General features: G+C 31.2%; 2 protein-coding genes across 2 annotated transcripts in view; one reads left to right on the forward strand and one right to left on the reverse strand.

Annotated features, from left to right (window-relative positions):
• The window catches only part of LOC105205128 (NADH dehydrogenase [ubiquinone] 1 beta subcomplex subunit 1), a 489-nt gene extending 20 nt beyond the window's left edge, over positions 1-469 (reverse strand). Inside the window, exon 1 of the mRNA XM_026140264.2 lies at positions 1-469. This exon is cut by the window's left edge and continues 20 nt beyond it. Coding sequence (XP_025996049.1) covers positions 81-269 — 189 coding nt within the window. The 5' untranslated portion in view covers positions 270-469 and the 3' untranslated portion in view covers positions 1-80.
• Positions 470-1,661: 1,192 nt separating this feature from the next.
• On the forward strand, positions 1,662-22,756 carry LOC105196435 (mitochondrial carrier homolog 2). The gene is made up of 9 exons (XM_026140262.2): positions 1,662-1,978; positions 2,068-2,445; positions 2,509-2,645; positions 4,182-4,266; positions 6,930-7,098; positions 12,773-12,904; positions 17,636-17,822; positions 21,326-21,393; positions 22,381-22,756. The coding sequence occupies exons 2-9, from the start codon at positions 2,436-2,438 to the stop codon at positions 22,571-22,573; spliced, it is 981 nt and encodes a 326-aa protein (XP_025996047.1). The 5' UTR covers positions 1,662-1,978; positions 2,068-2,435; the 3' UTR covers positions 22,574-22,756.
• Positions 22,757-24,360: the final 1,604 nt, after the last annotated feature.

Below are 24,360 nucleotides of genomic sequence, written 5' to 3' on the forward strand. Positions count from 1 at the left end.
ATTTATTTGTTAACTTACACAAGGACTAATTGATTCTGCAATTTTTCTTAAGATTCAATAGCTTATATAACAAGGTACAGTTAGTATGGCCAAGAAGGTGGTTCCCCAGGCTTCAACTCTCTGCCGTACAATGCTGACTTGTCCCTGAACATTGTCATTCTCTCTGTTTCCATCCTCTCTAATTTGTAGCCAATCATGAAACCGGCAAAGGGGAAGATGAGCGTCCAGTACATCTTCCAAATATGCTTGTGCGACAACTTCACTGTCATGATTTTTGTAGTCTTGCTTAGTTTACTTGTTTTATTGATGCTGTTGCTTTTGCTTGGCGAGTTGGTGCTTCCAACGGGCCGTGTGCCTCAGGTCCGCGTAGATCGTAAGTACTGTGAACGTGGGAAATAACACACTGATCAAGTTACGCTTGATTGAGGTCCTGATGGCCTTGAAAGTGACAGATCCAGACTCCATCAAACTGAAAAATTCAAGAAAATATCAAGCTTTTGTAAATACCAAATAAATAATTAGGTTGATAAAATCTGTGATATTGGCTGTTTTTTCAACAGGAAACCTAAATGATAGTACCTATAACATTGTATCCAACACAAAGTGTTCCAACTGACACAGTATTACACTGCAGAGCTAACAATGTACATGTGTGTAAAATAGTATCAACTTTCTAAAATATTTTATTTAATATGTGTTAATTATATTCATTTATAACATGAACCTAATCTAAGTTGTACAGACAAAGATTATTATTCAGTCATTAGTCATTAGTGTATCAGAAATTAAGTCCACTGCTCTAATTGTATTCTAATAAAAATCTTACACAGCAGAACACAGTGTAATCATAATGTCAGTGTGTCCTAGCTGGAAAACAACTATTAGGTGTTTTTCAACAATATACACAGGCAATATTATGTACGACCTAGTGCATTTCAACTAGAACACAAGGATGCACAATCAAAGAGTGTTTTCCAGCAAGAGACATGGAAGATCACAGTAAAGCATTTTTTATATTTGTTTAACATTGACAAATAACAAAGATAAAATAATTCATTTGCTGGAAAATGCCCATACACAGTTTAAATGTGTTCAAACATGTTATTTTGTATCACACACCACATCAAACACAAAGTCATGATAACATTATGAAGACGCTATCATGATTTTATTTGTCCCTAAGCATATAAGAGACCCTTATATCATCGAGTGACAAATCATATTTTTATAATACTGTTATAATTTTTGTATTTTATTCAAGTCTATGAATACCAACATTGCATTTTTTGCGGTAAAATGTAATGTTAAAATGAAAAATCTAAGCAGCATTTCAGCTATAAGTCAACAATGCAAACATTGTGTCACACAATGCATGACTGTGTTCCAGTGCTGCAAAACACTCTGTTGTTAACAAAGATAACATAAAATTCAAAATCAGATCTTAAACACAGCTTTGCAAAATATGTAAATAAATCTTTCAGATGTTTGACCACCCGATTTTGGACCTGGTATTGTCTGGGAAAGTAACATTCTACTTGAGAAAGATGAAAACAAGTTACGTTTTTTTTAAAGCTACGTGAAATGGAACAGACAAATTGGCAAAGCTTCAGGAAGCAAAAGTGGTAAGGTATAAGCTGAAATGAACGAAAGAGAAAGAAAGTATGTGTTTCTTACGGTTTACAAACCACATCGTCGGCCGTGGACCTCGCTGACTTGCTGCAGGTTAGGTTTGTTCCGTTTGTTATGTAACGTATGTCACACAAATTTCGCTGCGCCGCCGCCACTGGCCGCCAGCCGCTACTTCTGTCACTGCTCGTTCGCAAGAGGCGCCGATTCGAATTTCCCTGAAATCTTGAGTGGAAACATCCCGATATCGAAATCGCGAGTCACGAGAGAGAAAGAGAGAAACGGTGTAGAGGAAGACGCACGTTTACTTTTGTAGCGCAAGCGATCACGGTCCGAGAATCTTAGTCGAGAGGTTAGGAAACCAGTTGGCAGATGCTGGGATTTAGGATACTAGCGCGAGTAATAGAAGAGAAAAGATAAATACGTTTGGAGATTTTTCAGCTGTTCGAGGAAATGCATAACCTGAATCTTCAAGGGGAAGTGACGAACTCTTCATAATTCCGTTTTTCACTTCGCGAGATCGGAGAGATAATTTCCTGCTTATCTACTCATCGGCATTTGGATAGCTGGACGTGACCCTACACCCGGAGTGCAAAGAGCGAGCACTGCCAGAGAGTACAATCGGTGATTGAAAACAAATGGGAATATTACGACACTGAGCTCGATTATTCTTAAATTACTTCTTCATAGCTTCGGTTGTCTTCTGCTAACTTAGAAGTTTCACATAAGAGTTTTACGAAAGAGAGAAAGGTGGGCCACGAGAAGAGAAATATATCTATTCTGTGACATCTACTTTGTGACCTGACAGGATGAGAAACGGTATGTTTTTAAGATAAGAAAAATCTAATCATGTAAGCTCCATTAATTTTGTCTCTTCCATAGAGAGGAGGAGAACTAGAAATTTACAGAACCCATCTCCAAAGTCGAAAGAGACAGAGATCCTGTGGTCAGACATAGCTGGTCGCATTTTAATAAATGCGATTTCTTATCCTATTGAGTACGCGAAAGTTCTGATACAGGTACAGATTTGTTTGCAAATTAAAATGTTATTATTGTCAAAAGAAAAATATTTATTTATAGATATATATTTATTTTATTATATACATAGAAAAAAAGAACTTTGTCTTCAGAATATCTTTATTTTGAAATATTAAAATATTGAGATAAGATTACATATTGTGTTAAAATGATATAACTTGCTTAGGGGAAGAAATTTTAAGAAAAATATATTCTTACTATACAATAATAATTTTCATGGATAAAGAGAAGTAAATGTTCAAACCAGAAATTACAATTTTTTAATACTATTATAAAAAAAAAAATATATATATATATATATGTTGTATTTGTTTAAATAACTAAAATATTTGAAACAAAAATATAACATTTTGTTGAAATTGAAAATAAATTCTTGAAAAAATATTAAATTATATATATAAAATTAAAACAAATGAAAGTTCGAGGCTCCTATGAATAACAATTCAATTAAGGAAAGGGGAGCTTAAGAGTCATGTTGGGTGTTGTGCGCCATAAATAAAAACAAATGCCAAAATAGATAAGTAAATGTTTCGACCTTTAATCTTTCTCAGTACAAAACTTAGAATCTATAAGCAGTTTCATATTTGGTAAAATTTTAATTTGTCACTTAATTTGATTCGTCAAATTTGGGATGAGATTTGTAATTATGTTTGTTGTTATAGATTCTAAGTTTTGTACTGAAGAAGACTGTTGATTAAAGGTCGAAACGTTACTTATCTATTTTGGTTTTTGTTTTTGGAGCACAACACCCAGCATAGCTCTTAAACTCACCTTGCCTTAATTGAATTGTTATATATATAAGACTTCAAACCTCACACACACACACACACACACACACACACACACACACACACACACACACACACACACACACACATACACGCACACGCGCGCGCACACACACACACACACACACACATACACACACACAAGAATTAGAATTTTTAATATTGTTATAATTAAACAATTATATTGTTTTCTTTAAATTACAATTATTGTATTGAGAAAAAATAAAAATATATTTAATTGAAATTTAAAAATATTAATATTTAAAAAAGATCAAATTATATCTCACAATAAGAGATTATTATAAGAGAATATAATTTCTTGCTTATATACAATATATATGAAGCAATAATTATTAGAGGATCTTAAATCAAATTACCAATATCTTTTTATTTTTAATTTCTAAAGTAAACTATCCATATTTTTTTATCAGATGTCTTTGAATTTGCTTTATAGAATTTCAAATTTTTTTTACACTTAAAATAAGCATAAAATGATTAAAAATGGAATCACTCTTTCTTTATAGGATGATTTTACGCTGATAATAAAAAAAATTATTTTAAACATATTTATAATATATTGTAAAATATGGTGTAAAATAATTTGGAGCTTTCTAAAAACCAATTCAAAGATATTTTCTAATAAAAAAATATGTGGGTAGTTTATTTTAGGAGCTACTTAAGTAGAATTAGATTAGTTTTAATTTGATGCTGTGCTTTTTTTCTGTATAGATTGGATATGAACCTATTCCACCCAAACCGACTGTAACATTGTTTGGGAAGCCAGCGCTGAAACTACCCAATGCCTTCACGTATAGTAAGCCTAACTTTTTAGCGTTTAACATAGTTTATTTAATTTTTTTTTATTATTGTAAAATAATTATTTTATATTAATATATAACAGAGTACTGTGTACCAAAAAATATTTTTCTTTCAGTTCTTAACATATTAAAGCGCCTTCCGCAGAGTTCCGGTCGATTCCATTATTAATTAGTTAGTAACAAATTATTAACTTCCGCGCAACACGCATATTCCTATATATGTGTGAGACGTTGGTCTTTATTCGAGAGTTCTGTGGACCAAAAAATATTTTTGCAATAGTTCTTAACGTATTAAAGCACCTTCCGAAGAGTTTCGGTCGATTTCATTATTTATTAGTTAATAATAAATTATTAACTTCCGCGAAACACGTATATTATATATGAATGAGACGCTGCTCTTCATTCGAGAGTTCTGTATACCAAAAAATATTTTTCCAATAGTTCTTAACATATTAAAGCGCCTTCCGCAGAGTTCCGGTCGATTCCGTTATTAATTAGTTAGTAATAAATTATTAACTTCCGCAAAACACGTATATTGTCATATACGGGTGAGACGCTGGTTTTCATTCGAGAGTTCTGTGCACGAAAAAATATTTTCCTACAGTTCTTAACGTATTAAAATGCCTTCCAAAGAATTCTGATCGCTAACATTATTAATTGCTAAAAAAAATTCTTATCCTCCGAAAAAGGCGTATATATGGAAATATAGGTGAGACACTGGTCGAAAGTCGACAGTTTTGTGTACCAAAAAATATTTTTCCTACAGTTCTTAACGTGTTAAAGCGCCTTTGAAAGAGTTCTGGTCGATCCCGTAATTTATTAATTGATAAAAAATTGTTATCGCCCGTGGAAGACATATATTCGCGTATATACATCAGATAACAATTTATTGCAAATTAATTAATAACGAAATCGACCAGAACTCTTCGGAAAGCGTTTAAATACGTTCAGACCTGGAAAAAGTTTTTTTTTTTTGTACAGAACTGTGGAAAGTAGACCAGCGTCTCACCCATATACGCGAATATACATATTTCGCGCGAGATAACAACATTTATTATTAACTAATTAAGAATGGAATTATCCAGAACTCTTCGGAAGGCATTTAAATACATTCAGAACTGTAGGAAAAATATTTTTTGGTACACAAAACTCTAATAAAGACTAGCATCTCACCCATATATGAAAATATACGTGTTTGGGAGAAGTTAATAATTTTTTATTAATTAATAAATAACGGAATTGATCGGAACTCTGCTTTAATACGTTAAGAACTATTAAAAAAATATTTTTTGGTACACAGAACTTTCGAATAAAGATCAGCGTTTCATCCATAAATGATAATATACATGTTTGGCAGAAATTAATAATTTATTACTAACTAATTAATAACGGAATCGATCGGAACTCTTCGGAAGGCGTTTCAATACGTTGGGAACTACACGAGAAATGTTTTTTAGACCAGCATCTCATCTATATTTCTGTATATATGCCTTTTTGGGAGGATAGGAATTTTTTTTATAAACAATTAATAATGTTAGCGGTCAAAACTCTTTGGAAGGTGCTTTAATACGTTAAGAACTCCAGGAAAAATATTTCTTGGTACATAGAACTCTATTATATATTAATATAAACTAATTATTTTACAATATTTAAAGAAATTAAATAAACTATGTTAAACGCTAGAACTCTTTTTAGAACTCATCCAGAACTATAGATCTTTTAAAATTCTACAAGAATTGTGCTGAAAAATGACGCAGGACAAACTGAGACGCTGCGTGAACTTGGCGTCTCACTTTGTCCTAAGTGTTGTTGTTTTTCTTTTTTTTTGCTTTAACGGCCAGAACTATTTACTTTATCTATCAGGAACTGTAGAACTATTGAAAATAAACCCAGAACTTAACCCAGAACTGTCAATGTTTAGTGAATTTCCAAATGATATGCCAGCTTCACACATACTCACACATATACATATATCAATTTAAGTATTTATTTTTGCTTTTTTTTTGTTTAATTCTAGATTAAAAAAGAGATATTGATTTATATTCCGAATAATTACTAGTGTTATGTTATATCAATTCAAAATTTTTTATAAGCCACTAAAAATTTTTACTTTTTTTCATTTTAAGAAGGCTCTCCAGCTCGTAAATCTAGAATCATGTGACTTTTCATATAACAAAAACTTTTGGCCATTGCTAATTTTTAAATAATAAATAATTACATGTGCTTTTACTAACAAGCAACATTTCCAATAGTCATATTTAAAGAGAAAAATTTTCTCATATAAGAATATAAAATATTCATATATGTCAAATCATACAAGTTTGTATAATAACAGAATTATATACAGAATGACGCGATAGCACTGCAACGCTGATGGTTTCAAAATGTTCTTTAAACTCTTATTTATTCATATGTATATAGTTTTTTAAAATTCTTATATTAAATTACTGCAAACTCTTTTTTCCAAGACTCAATGACATTTTAGAAAATTATTTAAACAAAATAATACGATTAAAAATTATGAAAAGATTCAGGAATGCCTATATATTAATTGTAAACTTATTCTCAAAATTTGATTAAATTCTTATATGAAATGACTAGAGAATCTCTTTAAATTATATATTACATTATTATGATACTTTTATGTTAATCTTTGCAGTTAAACACATAAAGAGCGTGGATGGCTTCACAGGCTGCTACAGAGGCTTAGTGCCCAAGGTGTGTTCTTACACAGTTAGTACGTTAGCGTGTGACAAGACTTTGGAATATCTACAGCCAAACTCGGTGGAACAGAACGAGGATGAGGATGACGAAAACGAAAACGTGAGGTACGTGTTAAGGAGGATTCTCCAGCTTAAGAAAGTAAAGGAGAGTTACGTGATTTTTTTTTATTTGGTCGGTCAGAAAGTCTTCTGCATTTTATGCAAAAGGAAAAAAAATATTTCTTTTTACGAAAAACGCTTTTAATTATTAATATAGTCTGCGCCTCATCTAATGACCTCCTGGCATCTACAAGCTTGAAAATTTCGTTCTTGAAGAAGGCACTAGTCTTGGAATTAAAGAAACGCTGTAACTCTTTTCAGATTTTGTCCGTTGAGTTGAATTTTTTCCTGTTAAGAGAAATTTGCAGGGGTCTGAAAAGATGCTAATCGGATGGCGCGAGATCAAGGAAATATAATAGAGCAGTTTCCAGTTAAACTCTCCGATTTTTTTTAACGTGCGTGCGAGGAGCGTCTCATTTGACAACGTTGCGATTAACCACAGCCATTTATGGTGCCCAGTTTCTCCACTGTTCAAACACTGTAAGTGCTGGTGGTCAATAGTAACGGTCAAAAGACTCCCATCTGTGAATGCACTCACATAGAGGCAAGCGTTGTCCTGGGGGTCAATCATGTAATTTCACGTGGAACTTTTCACGTTTCACTTTTCACGTTTCACTTTTCATTTTTCATTTTTCATTTTTCACTCATAGAGAGTTCACGTGAATCTTTTCACGCACAGCGATTATATGAATAATGCGCGGAAGTTTAGTTTGCGTTCCGAAATTCACCATTAGAGGCTCTGTCATTGCAACTATCAAGCGATCGTGAAAAAGGTTTCTACCTGCTTTTACAATATAACTTTTACTGTAAAAATTTTATTATATAAAAAAAAATTGTAAAAAAAATATTCATAAATAAATAGCAATATTTCTTAGTTATATTGCATAAACTTAATTTACAAATATAATATATATTACATTTATTTTTAATGATCCAAATATTGTAACAACTATTTTATTATGTAGTAATCTAATACTCAAAATTACATTGTAATTTAATTCAAGCATTGTTTTTCAAAATTAATTTTAATTAGTTTTTTATGTGTGCAAATTTTAAAGTAAATTAATTTCATTAGTCATTAAATTTAACTTTGTTTAATTAAAAAATATTGAATAATTTAGAATACGGACCTTGATCAAAACTGAATTCACGGCTCACACATGTATTTTCCAAATTTATAAGTTATAAACACTTACATGATTGATTAATATTCTATTTCACAAGGCGCACCTTTCTTATATCATTATGTATCAAAACGCGTTTAAAGTATATTTTTATCTAAATTTGCATTTGATGAAACCTCATTCTATATAATTATCAAAATATCAATTTGTCAAATATAAATATCAAACCTAATTACATCACAAAAGCATTATTTTTATTTATGTATGTATTACTTTATCCTATCAACGCAATGCAATACCAAAAAGGTTAACCTCTTCAATAATACCTTTTCAAACTGTTACCACACTGTTACCACACTTTCATTCTTATTTCAAATACAAACAATTTATTAATTCCCTAAATTTTCATCTTTTCGCCATCACGGCTGATGGCGAAAAAGTTCACGTAAAAAAGTTCATATTTCCGCTCATGAGTGAATTACATGATTCCGTGGAATCATACATGATCGTGCAGTTTACGTGAAACTTTTCACTTTTCACGTTTCCGCCCTAGGGGAAATGTTACATGATAGACCCCCTGGTGGAAGACGATACCTTTACAGTTGACAAGTTTTGATAAGTTGGGACTAAAGCTCCTTGAGTTTTGTCTAAAAACTCAACTACTAACAGTAAACATCCGTATTAATCGTTTGGTTTCTTGGTAGGAGCTCATAGTGGACAATTCCGCGCATATCTCTCTTTAAGTAAATAAATATAAATTTTTCAAACCAAAATTGATATGACCTAATGGTAATTACATTTTGTCCGACAATTTCACACAATTTCGATGAGTCTGAGATGCATTCATGCCCTTTTATAATTTGTAGAACAAAATTGGCCTAATTTGCTGCTTTAAAAGCTCCATTTTTCGATTTTATTGCAAACTCACAATAGTTCACAAGCACTCTATTTGCTACAGTTAGTATGAGGTTAAATAAATTCCCCGTCAGCCAAACGTGAACAAACAGATTATTCGGAGAGTCTGCTATCAATTTTTGTTACTAGAAAGGCACCGCAGATGTTGCAGATTTCACACAGATTCTGCAATATCTGCGGTGTCACCAAATTGCTGTCAGAAATAGGACAGAAACTGTTGGCATTTAATTCCAGCAGAAATCGAGCAAATAGTATTGACAGGCCTGTTGTCAGATTGGTGGCAGAAATCTAGCATAACCTGTGCAACACAATCAGACGCCAAACTGGCAGCAGAAATCGAGTACCGCGTGCTGATCTGACGTCAGATTGGCGGCAAAAAACGAGCAGAATCTACGCGATAATCTAACAGCAGACTGCCAGCACCATGCGAACACGCCGTGCTGTCAGCACCTAATGTTAGATAGGCGACAGAATTAGAGCAAGACATGCGCAACACAATTTACACAATCTGATGGTAGACTGCTAGCACAAATCGAACACCCCGTGCTGACAAGATCTGACGTCAATGTTCGAATTCTGCCGCCTATCTGACGTCTTATGCTGGCAACACGGCGTGCTCGCCTGGTGCTGTCATTTCACTGACATAGGATATCCACAGGTTATATCAACAGAACATAAGCATAATTTGAGATCAATTGAATTCAGTCTTGTAACACGTCTTGATCGAATCTGCCACCAGCCTGCCGACACAGTGCTAACATTTTGTTGACTGGGTTAAAAACAATCTTGTTTTCCATGGCCTCTTGTAAATTACTTTGAATGCAGATGTATCAACTACGGCGAGTGAAAATATGAAAAGACTTTCTGACTAAAATATATATATATAGAATATTTATTAATAAATGTTCCCACTTTTTACTATTGGAGCACTTATTTGTAATTTCTAATATAATAATATGTTAGAAATACGTATTCGTCGGTAAATCATGCTCCAATGATAAAAAGTGGGAACGTTCATTAATAATCACCCTGTATATACATGGTGACCCAAAAAAATCTGCCTATACTCTCATGGATTGATAGAACAGGTGAAACTGAGAAGAAAAGTTCTTTACCATTTTTCAAAATTCGCAATAATTTTCGAGTAATAAAATATTAAAGTCAAACGAATAAGATCGCGCGGAGAGACAAGCGGTCGCCTGCTTGAGCCGTAGGACCGTCCACTGTGGCCTGACAATAGGCGAGTTGGTGAGTAGGGGAGGGGAAGGATGGTTTCGCACCGCCGCGGCTTCGCTCCCTCATGTTCCCGCACCGCGCTGAGACACGTGTGAAGGCTATACACTCGCAATCACGATTATTAAGAATTTTGTTCGTAATATTTCTATCATTTTTTATAACAAAAAACGAAAAGTTAAATAATGTAACTTTGCGAATGTATCATCACACCTCTCCCTCTAAAATACAAAAACAAGTAAATATTACCCCTTTAAACAACAATTCTAATTAATACTACTCGAATCTTACTATTATATGTAATTTCAAGAACAAAATTTTAACTATTTCCATTTCTTTACACTTTTATATTAAACACTGTAAGATACTCGGATAAATAGCATCATGCTGATCATAATTTATCACAGTTCTAAAGACAGTTTTGATTAGAAATATTTACGTAATAATATAGCACATTGTTACTGTAAATGTAAATAATGTCATTAAATGTAATTTAATACATTATTATAAAACAATATAAAGTTTAACATTAAAAAATATGTTGCTGCTATAATTGTGCTTAAATTAATGATTTTTGATGGTTTCCCACCATTATGTGTAATTTAAAAAATAAATATAAACTGTTACTTTCTTTATACTTTTAAACACGGCACAATATTTAGAGAAAGTGTGGCACTGATTATTTATTGCTAATTTTCTAATAGAATATTTTGCTCTATAATCATCAATTATCATCTATATATATATATGTGTGTGTGTGTGTGTGTGTGTGTGTGTGTGTGTGCGTGCGTGCGTGCGTGCGTGCGTGCGTGCGTGCGAGCGAGCGAGCGTGCGTGCGTGCGTGCGTGCGTGCGTGCGTGCGTGCGTGCGTGCGTGCGTGCGTGCGTGCGTGCGTGCGTGCGTGCGTGCGTGCGTGCGTGCGTGCGTGCGTGCGTGCGTGCGTGCGTGCGTGCGTGCGTGCGTGCGTGCGTGCGTGCGTGCGTGCGTGCGTGCGTGCGTGCGTGCGTGCGTGCGTGCGTGCGTGCGTGCGTGCGTGCGTGCGTGCGTGCGTGCGTGCGTGCGTGCGTGCGTGCGTGCGTGCGTGCGTGCGTGCGTGCGTGCGTGCGTGCGTGCGTGCGTGCGTGCGTGCGTGCGTGCGTGCGTGCGTGCGTGCGTGCGTGCGTGCGTGCGTGCGTGCGTGCGTGCGTGCGTGCGTATAATGGTAATTACGAATAATGGTAAAGGACTTTTCTTTTCAGTATGACTTACTCTATCAACCCACGAGAGCATAAGTTTTAGTTTTCTGACACCCTGTATATATACAATATATAAATATATACAAGGTGTCAAGTAAATACCGCCCCTGGTTTCGTGGATTGATAGATCAAGTAAAACTGAGCAGAAAAGTTCTTTACCATTTTTTAATACTTGCCATAGTTAATGAGAGAAAAATTAATAAAGTCTGCGAATAAGCGCGTATCACCGCGTGCAAGGACCGCCCGCCGGTCGCGAGTACCCATTGCTACTTCTCTCTCTTTGCCGCACCGCTCGCGGGCCGCAACTACTGCTGCTTTTCCCTCCTCACCGCGCCGCGCCGTCAGCCGCAGCTGCCTACATCTCGGTGCCCGGCGGGCGGTTCTTGCACGCGGTGATACGCACTTATTCGCAGACTTTATTAATTTTTATTTTGTTAACTATGGCGAGTATTAAAAAATGGTACATGCTCATTTGCCGATTTTATTAATTTTTTTCTCGGTAATTTTTTTCTACAGCGAATTTTGAAAAATGGTTAAGGATTTTTCTTTTCAGTTTTACTTGCTCTATCAACCCATGAGAGTATGGGCAGGTTTTCTGGGTCACTCTGTATATATCTTTTAACATGAGGATTTTTGACATTGCCATCTTTAAAATAAATTATGAACAAAATTTTAAGCGATAAAACGATAATTTGTTATTTGAAAATGTTTTCTTTGTAATATTTATAAATATTAATATAAAAAATGTTTTAAAAATTATAATTTAAACGTAATTATTTCCCTAATATGACATCATATTTAAAGAGAGTTGTATAATTCACGAACATTTCATAGTCTTATATAAAAATGATATAGTGAAATTTTATTTTTCTAATTCCAGAATAATGTTCTCTAAACTTCGTTTTTTTCTGATTAATATAATTTTAAAAATTCTTATATTTTATTTATAATTAAATTACTTAAAAATCTCCTCATAAGATTTAGTATTATTTTAAAAAGTTATTCAAAGGAAACTATGATTAAAAAATTTGTAAAAAATTCAAGAATGCCTATATATGTATAAATCATAAACTTATTTTCAAGTTCTTATTATATTACATGAAAAGATTGGAGAAAGAACTTGAGGCAAAAAAAGATTATAAATAACGAATGATATAATTTTTCCTTTTACAGACGTAAAAGATGCATGAACGAGATCATCAGGGACGTAATCAGTAGAACAGTCGCAATTATAGTTAGCCATCCTCTGGAAATCATTTCATTAAGGATGATGGCACAATTTGTAGGTGGAGAGACAAGATATAGGTACAAATATATGCAATATGACGCAAATTTTTTTTTAGATACTGACAATGAGAGATGAATGGAGATGAATCTTTTTTTCCTCAATTAATTCTCAACTCGGCTGGTTCACTCAAAATTCGATAGATAATTTTCGAAATGATTAATTATACATCTCCTTTACATCGTAAAGATATTAAAAATCAAACTCGGAAAGTGTTGCTTTTTTTCTGTTGTTTTATACAATGTATTTACGCGAACTTCTAATTATCTAATACAGGGTGTTTATTCAACTCTTGTGAAACAATTCCCTGAGAATTCCCAGATTTTTCAAGAACTTTATTCCAAATTCCACATAAGATTAGAGAATTGTTTAAAATATAGTTTTGAAATAAATTAATTTTTGTTATGATAATAATTGTATATTATAAACGACGTATTGTTTTTTATTATAACCGTTTTTTAAATAAAAATTTATGAGTTGCATGAAAATATATAGTATAGTAAATATACATATATGACATAACGATTGTCGACATTTTGCAAGGAAAAATTTATCATTTTTCAAGAAAAAATAACTAAGGAAACAATTCAGAAAGAGATAGATAAAATTAAAATTTAAAATTATCAAGAAAGTCAAAGCTCCGAAGATTTAAATCATCAATTCTCAACAAGCCAATAAGAGCCAACACTGGGTATTCGTGTGCAGATTCAATTTATTGATTCAAACAATTACCAAACGTTTCGACGTCCTTAAAAAGGCTCATGCATTTCTGAATTCTATGTTAGATACGTGGATGACATCGCAATGTCTGTTCACAAGACTCAGGTCGAGGCTTGTTTGACAATTTTCAATTCATACCATCCAAGGTTGAGATTTACGTTGGAGGTTGGAGATAACTCCTTGAACTTTTTAGATATGATGTTAATCAAAAAAGGTAGACATTTTATTAGCAACTGGTATCAGAAACTTACATACTCAGGACGCTATCTCAATTACTTTTCCTGCATCCTTTATGCTAAAAAATCAATACCATAGTGAGTCTGACGAACAAAATTCTTCGCTTATCACATCCATTTTTTCACCAACAGAATTTTGATAAGGTGGTTTACATTCTCTTGGACAATGGTTATTCTTTTGATCTCATTTTCCACACAATCAGGAAAAGAATGCACTCTAGATTTTACTTTTTGAATAAAACGACCACTATTAATAATTTGAATAATACATCCAACTCGGATGAAAAGAAATGTTTTTTACCATTCTTTTTGTACTGGGCTTGTCTGAGAGATTTAGATACCTTGTCAGGAGTGAACCTTCGATTCATATAGCATACTCTGGATTAAACAAATTACGAAAATTCATTGAGGTATACAAGGACAAACTTCCTCCCCTCTCTCATTCCAATGTGATATAACGAATTAACTGCAGGGATTGCGATGCTTCATACGTGGGGCAGACCAAAAGATTGCTAAAGACAAGAATTGCGGAACACAGAAATCACATTTTTAGAAATACTGAACAACACTATAATTACTGATCATCGCGTGGAATCTCTGCATGAATTTGATTGGGAGAATGTAAAAATATTGGACGAGGAAAGATCTTTGAACAGGAGACTGATATCTGAGATGATACATATTCGAAAACAGAATAAATTGAATCTGCACCTGAATACCCGGTGTTGGCTCTTATTGGCTTGTTGAGAATTGATAAAATTTAAAATTATTTTAACATCCCAAAAATTTCTTTGTGTATCATTAAAATCTCATGAAAATTCAAAGTTTTTCCGAAATATAAACACCCTGTAATAATACGGCTCAACGATGACCCAGTTATAATCCTTTAAAAGAAATGTTTTCTGAAGGCTCCTGGCGCTTCAGCCGAGAACTTTACGTTGACGGTAGCGACATTCCGTCGCGGACAAAATTAGAACTAATAGGCATGAAATGTGACAGATTGACGATTAAATGTTGTCGTGCATGTCATTTTGTTATTATATGTTTTACTGTGAAAATGTGACTTGTCTCATATTTATCAAATTCGTAAAAATGGACCGCAAGCAAAGTTTCTTTGAATTTTATACATAAAAGCACATTTTTCACTTTTTTCAATAGTTATCCTTGTGTTTTTCTGTCCGAATAGGCTTCACTTTACATGTTTTTTATGACTGTTTACTGACTATTAGGCGGAAAAAGGATAGTCGAAACTGATTTTTACAAGTGTTTTTTTAAAACGATTTCGTTATTCTGTTTTATCTAAATACTTTATTTAAAAATGCTACGTCGGAAATTTTTATATGTGATTTTTCGCTTATGACATCACGACTTTAATATACTCGCCACGGCAAGTAGACAGGAGCTTTAAAATATATATAATTTAGAAAAACATGAGAAATTGTTGACAAACAATGGAAAAATGAGAAAGTTAATGAAATTTTTAATAATTTGATGCTGAAAGCAGTTTTTATATATAATATGCGTTTATCAAATAGAAAACAAGGAAGTTTATATACAGTACCGGCCAAAATTATATCACCTTTCGATTATTTTTGAGCATAATTTGTTTTAAAAGGCACGAATCTCTCTTAAATCATAATATATTTTAATGATAAATATAACCTATGTAAATAATAACTTTTTATTAAATAATAAAAACAGCAACATGTGAAAAATTATTTTTATTTAAAATTTCCAAAATATGTAAAATTTGAATCATAATTAATTTTGAGTCATAACAAGTATAAATAATGTGGAATATTAAATTTAACCGCTAAAACTAGGTTATGGTGGTAAGAACAATGATTGCGACACGAAAAACAAAAAAAGTACAAAAGTGCAACTTTGAAAAACTTAATAAAAAATTCGAAGATCATAGTGTATATTGTCAAATCTCATTATACTTTATATACGAGGTGTACCTTTCATCAAAAATTTATTATAAAATTTTGAGTGCATTTGATACACTTCGATAAAAGTTATGCTCCAAAAATCGAAAGGTGATATAATTTTGGCCAGTACTGTATATACAGACCTGTAAAAAAACGGGCCATTAAATTTTATCACAATTTCTTAATATTTTCAAATAGCGATAACTCAGCGAAAAAGTATCAGATTGAGATGAAACAGGGCTCAAATTAAAGCGTAAACATTTCCCTTGATAACCAAGAAAATCAAAATTTGTTTAAGAACAATTTTCACAAACGCGGACTTCACAAACGTAAACTCAGTATAACTCAGGAACAAATTATTGTATGAAATACTTGATCAAAAATGAAATTAAAGTGTGAATTTCAAATCTCAATTCTCTTTTCAGATTTCAATTTTTTTTTCCTCCTTTTCAATGTCTGTCTTCAATGTTCGCCATTTTGTGAAAATTGTTCGTAATTAAATTTTGATTTTCTTAGTTATCAAAGGAAATGATATCTTTGATCAAGTATCCTATACAATAATTTCTTTCCGAGTTATACTGAGTTTACAAGAAAAAGTTGTCCGTTTCATAACACTTTCTTTAAAACACTATAACTTTGTCAAAAAAAAATCGTAGAAAATTGTTCAAAATATGGATTTGTTCGGAAATTAATAAACTTAAAAACTCATACATTTTTGTGATAGGCAGCCAATTTCCCTGAGCAAAAGTTTAAAGAAAAAAATTTGTTTCTCTTTTCCAATGCCTGTCTTCAATGTTCGCCATTTTGTGAAAATTGTTCTTCATCAAATTTTGATTTTCTTGGCTATCAAGAGAAATGTTTACGCTTTAATTTGAGCCCTGTTTCATCTCAATCCGATACTTTTTCGTTGAGTTATCGCTATTTGAAAATATTAAAAAGTTGGGATAAAATTTGGTGGCCCGTTTTTTTGCAAGTGAGTGTAGTTACATTTATTTTTGTTAATTTTGAAGAGAATGGATAATTGTAAATAATTTAAAACTAGTTTTCCTGAAAAATATTTGTCAAAGGATAAATTTTAGTTCCCCGGAGTAGTAAGTAAAAAAGTTATGTTTTTTTTTGTAGTTTTTGAACTGCTTTGATTCTCTGATCCACAAATTTTAATTTGTTGGAAAAGTAAAATCAACATGTAAAGCTATTAAGTATCTAATACTATAAATTATTATTGTTGAGCTTTATGAACGTATTAATTTGAGTTTTTCTATTAGTAAAACATAATGATATTGTAATAGTTCACATTTTGCTTGATAAAAAAAATAAAAACTCATTAATTTCTAAAAACAGAAGCATTATCGATAAGAATTATTTTAAATCTGTACTATTACACTTTAAGTATCGTTATTCATTTATAATTCTTTTAAGAATTTTCTTTCAGACTATTTTGTATTCTACTAATATTTCATTATTGGAAAATCTAAGATTTGGGCAAAAAATTATTTTTAAGCACTAAAATTTGTTTTCATTCAATAAAGTCTTCTTCACTTATTAATTTGTGTTGATCACATTGATTGGTGGTTGATTTTTACTTAATATTTTAATATAGTTTTATACTTTTGTTTATATACCATTCTTATGATAGTGTGTATTTAATAGCTTCATACATTTTGATACTTTCCTGATAAATTAAAATTTTGTAAAGAGCAAAATCAGATTTAATAGTTCAAAATCTACAAAAAAAAATAGACTGTTTTTACTTATCATTCCGAAGACTAAAATTGATCCATTTTGCTTATCGTCCTTTGCATTTTTCTTTGAACGATTCGTCTGTCATTGTGGTAAAATTTATTTATTGTTATTTCACAATTAGTAGTCTATTCGGCTCGTTCCTGGAAATCTACAGGGAGAATGGAATCCTAGGATATTACGCGGGATTAATACCGCGCGTTATAGGAAGCGCCGCAGTTATAGTTCTAACTGGTATCTCGACATATGCTATTAATAATTATATCATACAAGAGCCTGCAATGAAACCGTACACCGCATCAACCATGAAAGTAAGCGCAAATCCAATATTAATACAGTATCGCTCAAAAGTTTTAATATACTTGTGTTTTTATGCAATAAGGCAGACTTGTTTCTACCAGGAAAAATTAGAAAAACCTGAAATTTTTAAGGAATTTATTTTTCATCTTTGAAAACCATGAATTTAGAATTTTATTGGTATTTATTTATTGGTATTATTTTTGTGACTTTATTTTTGAATTAAATTTTTTTTTAGAAAATTGTATGTTTAAAAATAAATAATAAGCAAGATATACATCCACGTACATTCATGTATATTCTCATGTGACTCGCGAATTTTAATGAAAAAATTAGTGATACAGTATCGTTCTAAATTGGCGTTATGTATTTAATTATTTTCCGAGATCAATACTTTCAATGAGTTAAATCTATATATTGCGGACAGATTGTTATATGGTTATTTAGTTCATATTATTTCTTTTTAGTACTTTCTCAAATTTAATATTCAAAACTCAAATGGCATTTTATTGTTTTTGTATGATCAATAAACATTAAAAGGTAAGAAATAAATTCATTTCAAAGCTGCAGTAAAAAAATTTCTAATCTTACCTGGAAATTTGAATAAAATTCATAAAAACTCTGAATTTTTTAATAAAACTTGTATCAACCTGTCTAATAGTTCTATTTTTCATATGTAAAATGTGGTGTCATGATATATTTTCTTATTTTTAATCACATAAAAGTATTTAATAATGTTATGAAGCCGCCTGCCGCGGCTACCTATGGTTGGCGATCGACAGGCGGTCTCTGCGTGCGGTGGGCAGGGAAAATACGCGCTTATTTGCGAACTTTACTAATTTTTATTTCGGTAACTGCGAATAATGAGAAATAGTAAAGAACTTTTCTTCTCAGTATGACTTGCTCTATCAACCCACGAGAGCCTGAACGATTGTTTTTTGACACCCTGTGTGTGCGTGCGTGCGTGCGTGCGTGCGTGCGCGCGCGCGCGCGCGCGTGTGTGTGTGTGTGTGTGTTTGTGTACAGGGTGATTCAAAATGACCCATGTGTCCCTGTAAAGACGTGTTTTTGGATAAATTCTGAGACGTTTGTTCCTGTACGAAAATTTTGTCCGACGCTTACTTTTTGAATAATAAGAGGATAAAATTAGCGAATCATGGACCGTGTACACATGGTAGACAAAGGCGATGCAACTCATCGTCCGAGCGCGGCCGCTTACCCGTGTCGGACGGTGAGTTGCGTCGCCTTTATCTATCATGTGTACACGGCCCGTGATTCGCTAATTTTATTTAAAAAGTAGCGTCGGACAAAATTTTCGTACAAGAAAAATCGTCTCAGAATTTATCCAAGAACACGTCTTTACAGGGACACATGAGTCGTCCTGAATCACCCTGTATATAAGAAATTATAAATGTGTAAATTTCTCTAATAAACAAATATGTACATGGATGAAAGAAATCGATATCATTTTTATTGTCTATACAAATATATTTGTACATGATGTTCCATAATTCTTAATTAATTTCGGAAAGTGAAAAAAGATGAAATTTTGAACTAAGTTTCGTTTCCAATTTTGATCTGACCATTATTTTCGAGTTATTAACGATTAAATCAATCAATCAATTAATTAAATCAATAAATGAGTAGATAAATAAACAAATAAACAAGTAAGAATAAGTTACAGTTACAAATTTATCCAATTTCTCATTGTTCTTTATTCTTATTTATTATTTGTTTGTTTATTTCTTTAATTCAATTATTTAATCCATTTGGTAAAATTAGTTATTTAATTTCTATAGCTAACATAAAACTTGTTTAAACGTATTATTTACAAACGATTTTTTTTGCTGATTGTCGTGTATACCTAATGACAAACATCTCATAATTAGTTTTTCCTCATCGCTGCTAGATAAGCTGAAAATTAATTGAATTGAACAAATGGATCGAATAATTGAATTGAACAAATAAATAGCTTAATAATAAATAAAAATAAAAACCAATTAGAAATTAGATAAATTTCCAACTGTAACTTATTCTTATTTAATTATTTATTTATCTAACCATGTATTGATTTATTTGTTAATATGAAAAATTAGAATAAAATGTTAATTGAAAGAATGTAAGTGCAAGGAACTTATGGCATATTATGTTATTGAGACTTAACGTTTATTCCAACACAAAAATGCGTGTACAGTACACGCGAAAGCAGAATATTACAGAACTTTTAACACTTCTGTCCTTGCTATACAATATGCAGGTTCGCTGGGCGAATTAACAATCAACGTGATATACGCGCTAAATTGATCACGACAAAATACACAGATACGCAACGACGAGCGGACGGAACCGAAGTAAGTGCGAAAAAGAAAAAGGAAGTGAGCTAGTCATGTACGCTAGCGTCCCGTCGCATACGCATACCCGTAGGATGGCGCTGCAGAAGTTATCCACACAAATAGACGGACTAAAAAGCGATTTGAGAAACACAACTGAAATGAACAATCTTAACATATGTTTTTGTATATTTCAACTGGGTGCAATCTGATTGATCAATTTTAATTGTTAATAACTGCGATAATAATAATGATTTGAGTCAAAATTAAAAAAGGAACTTTTAGTTCAAAATTCCATCTTTTACTCTCCGAAATATTAATTAAGTTATGAATCACCTTGTATAGTCCAATTTACAATTCACTCTTTATACTTATGATATTAATTAAAGATTTGTGTTTAATCCGGTGCTTAATTTCTACGAGAACATTGCTTATATACTGTTCTTTTATTATTAGTCGCCTATATGAATAGCAGTATATAAGCAATGTTCTCGTAGAAATTTCTCTTTTTAAATATCATTATTTAAAAAGTTTCAAATGTTTATCGACGTGTTTATCATTATTTAAAAAGCTTCAAATGTTTAGCACGAAATTTTTCTTTCAGTAAATTATACATAATATTTATCTATTTGAGAAATTATAATTTGTCTACTAGAGAAATAAACACACACACATACGCTTATAATTTCAATTAAAAATAATAAACGTAAGGCACGATTGGAAATGTTCAAGTAATAAATTAAATGTGCTAAAGAACGTGACAGTTGTTAGTGTGAAACAAACTGTTTTATGCAATACAGTTATTTAATACGAATATAAATAGTTTTTGTTATTGTTTTTATACATTTGTTGTACACAAACAACTATCGCGGCTCTTTAACCTATTCAACTTATTATTTCACTTATAATTTCCATTTTTAATTTTTAGCTTTACAACCTCATTAAATATTTGCGTGACCGAAAATAAGATAATATATCATAAGCTATCATAACTTTACATTTTATGTATGAAGAAAAAAAATAGATTTGAACAAAAATATTAGGTGTATTGGCATTTTTGAGTGGTGATGTATCTTGTAAAAAAAATGCTTTGATATATGTATAAATACATATATAAATGTAAGTCAGAACTAATGCATTAAACATTTCATAAGATTAAGATACTTTTTTAAAGAATATTTTTACAGTTTGTAGCCACAACTGTTATGTACCCGTTCCTAGTAGTGTCGCACTGCATGGCAGTAAATGACTGTGGGTAAGTAAAATCTTATACGTTTCACCACAAATTGATATAATTTTTAATTTTTGTATCTTATTGTAAAATATGCATATCTAAAAATAATAGATACACTACATCTCATAAGTTTGAATACACTCAAAATTGTATTTTATGGGGAGTATAAGTTTTTAAAAAAATTTGAAGATATCATGCGAATCAAGCACATATAACCAACACTTTCTCCTTTTTATTTTTTTTCCGTAAATTTTTATTTCGAAGTTAAAAATATTTTATAATGAGTTTTAACATAAAAAGTCCATTGCGAAAAATTATCGCATTATTTTCTTAAAACATTTTAAGGGATAAAAGACCTATTCTATTTTTTTTTATTTTTCTCCAGTGATGTTTTATTAAGTTACAGCTTTAAAGCGAAAAAAAGATGGAAAAACATCAATTTTTAATCTTATGTAATTTATGAACAAAATATTATAAACAAAACTAAAAGATATATTTAAATATATACTTATTTTTTCTCTTTAAAATGTATTTTTTAAAACTTCTATGATTTTTTTCACTGAAATACTTAATATTTCGTAAGATGCGGGAAAATCGCAAGCGTTTCCGTTTTGAGCGATATTATATAATTTCGAATTTATAAAAATATTAAAAACAAGGTTGAGTATTAGTTAAAAGTTAAAAGATAAATAATAAAATATTGTATAATTGTTATTTGCAGTAATTTAATTTTAAAAAATTATGACATTCTAATTTAATATAAATAATGCTTTTCACAATTAATTTTTTATTTAACTTAATTTAATCTTAATGCAATTTTTAACATAACTAAATTAAATTTATAAATTATTTGCATTTAATTAAAAAATATATTAACTTACCTAAGTCTGATTACAAATGATATGTGCGTTGACAGTTTCATATTTTAAAAACAATAATACAGAAATGCGATCAATTAAAAGTATTTTTGTTATTTTGAAAAATTAATGCATGAAAATTGTGTTCAAGGTTGGTAGCTGGTCTCCCACCACATATGCCGATCTACAAGAACTGGCTACACTGCTGGTCCCATCTGTCAACTCACAATCAGCTGAAGAGAGGCAGCAGTCTGCTATGGCGTTACTACACAGGGCCACAAATGCTATTGAACGGCAAACTGATACCGATTATGGGCGATAATTTCTATCAGCCTAGTTCTTAATAAGCGCCTCGAGTAAGCCAGACAAGTCTGTTGTAAACCAAATAATCTTGTTATAAACCAAATGAGTATCGATCGATAATCGTGTCCATTTGATTTTATTTATATAGTGTATACATATAGTATTTAAAAAAAAGAAAAAAAGTTTTGTCGCAATAAATTTCTATAGAAAAAATTGTACAAGAATTACACGCATTGAATATTCTTATAAAATTAAGGCGTAGATAAAAGTAAGAAGAAAACAAACAGGATCAGGATTAACAAAATTCCACATTTTTTTCTAAAGTCCAAGTGCTATTAGTAAAAATCGCTATTTTCGGAAAAAGAACTGGCAAAAATTGGTATTTTCTATTAATAATGATAGATATAAAATGATGAGAAAGTGTTGTCAATTAAAAATAGCTTTTCCAATTTAAGCTTTAACCAAAATAAAATTCATAATAGGTCAGGAAATAAGTAGCAATTAAGTTAATTTTTTGTTATAAAATATTGTAAATGTTGAATAGATCTACAGGTAAAAATTTGAAATTTTGTTATATATTTCTTATTAAACTAAACATAAAATTTAGCAATATTTGAATATTCAAAGTTTTTGTTAAAAAAAATTATTTCACACAAATTAATTAGAATAAAAAAAAGACTTTATTATAAGGTTTCATTATTTCGTTGCTATTAATTGGTTTTTAATTTTTGTTTAAATCACATTGATTAGTACGATTTATTAATTAAAGCAAAAATGTCTTTGCATGAAGTTATACAAACATATTTTTTTTACATTACATAATTTCATTTTTAAAGTTTTCGCCAGTTTATTCCATTAGATGAAGTTTGGGATAATAAAAACTGGAATTTATTATGATTTTTCTCACCTATTGGACTTTCCCGGCCAATCCTGATTAGAATCGATCGAGATGAAAGCAGTTGAAAAGTAATTGTAATTAAATGTCACTGCAACATTTTCTAATACGAAAATCGCCAATCATTAGACAAATCATCTTCAATGTGCGCTTCAACGGCCACGGGTCGTAATTTCTTGATCAATTAATTACATTAGTTAACTAATTTCAATTAATTCATTTCATAATAACTATTCATCTAATTTTTTTTTTTGAGAAAATAATATCGTACAATCATCGCAATCGAATGCATTTTTTAGATCAAATACCACACAATATTTTGTAAATAAGAAGAAATTGGAACACAAATACTGCATAATTGCATAATAAAAAGTAATGTTGAAAGAAGCTAGATGTATTTTTGCTACGTTGACAATTAGATTTTATTATTTCGACAATTAATCGACTTATAGTGCGCCCCTCCTCCCTTCCCTCTTCCCTTTGTCTATAATTGGTAAGATTTCGATGAGTATTGCGTTTGTCAGATTATAAATATTACCCTATATATGTATATATATATATATATATATATATATATATATATATATATATATATATATAGATATGTATATATACATACATACATATACATATATATGTCCTATAAGACAAACGGGAGAAAAATAACACGTGAGAGCTTACAAGCTACATCTCCCGCTACTAACACACACGTATAAAAAAAAATATCAACTCGCGCTAACGGTTTTAACAGAGTGTTTATACACGCTCCTATCTCAGGCATTCGGACTATATTTCGCCTGTACAAAAGTAACAGTCGAATGTGAATAATGAACAAAGAATGTACACAATGTGTCTTACCACGTCGTCTTCTTTTAATAATGAAGTGAAATCGACAATTATCCCGAAATTACGCAGGTTTTTTATTTATTTTTT

The sequence above is a fragment of the Solenopsis invicta genome, chromosome 16 (assembly GCF_016802725.1).
Source record: "Solenopsis invicta isolate M01_SB chromosome 16, UNIL_Sinv_3.0, whole genome shotgun sequence".
NCBI classification, from domain to species: domain Eukaryota; kingdom Metazoa; phylum Arthropoda; class Insecta; order Hymenoptera; family Formicidae; genus Solenopsis; species Solenopsis invicta.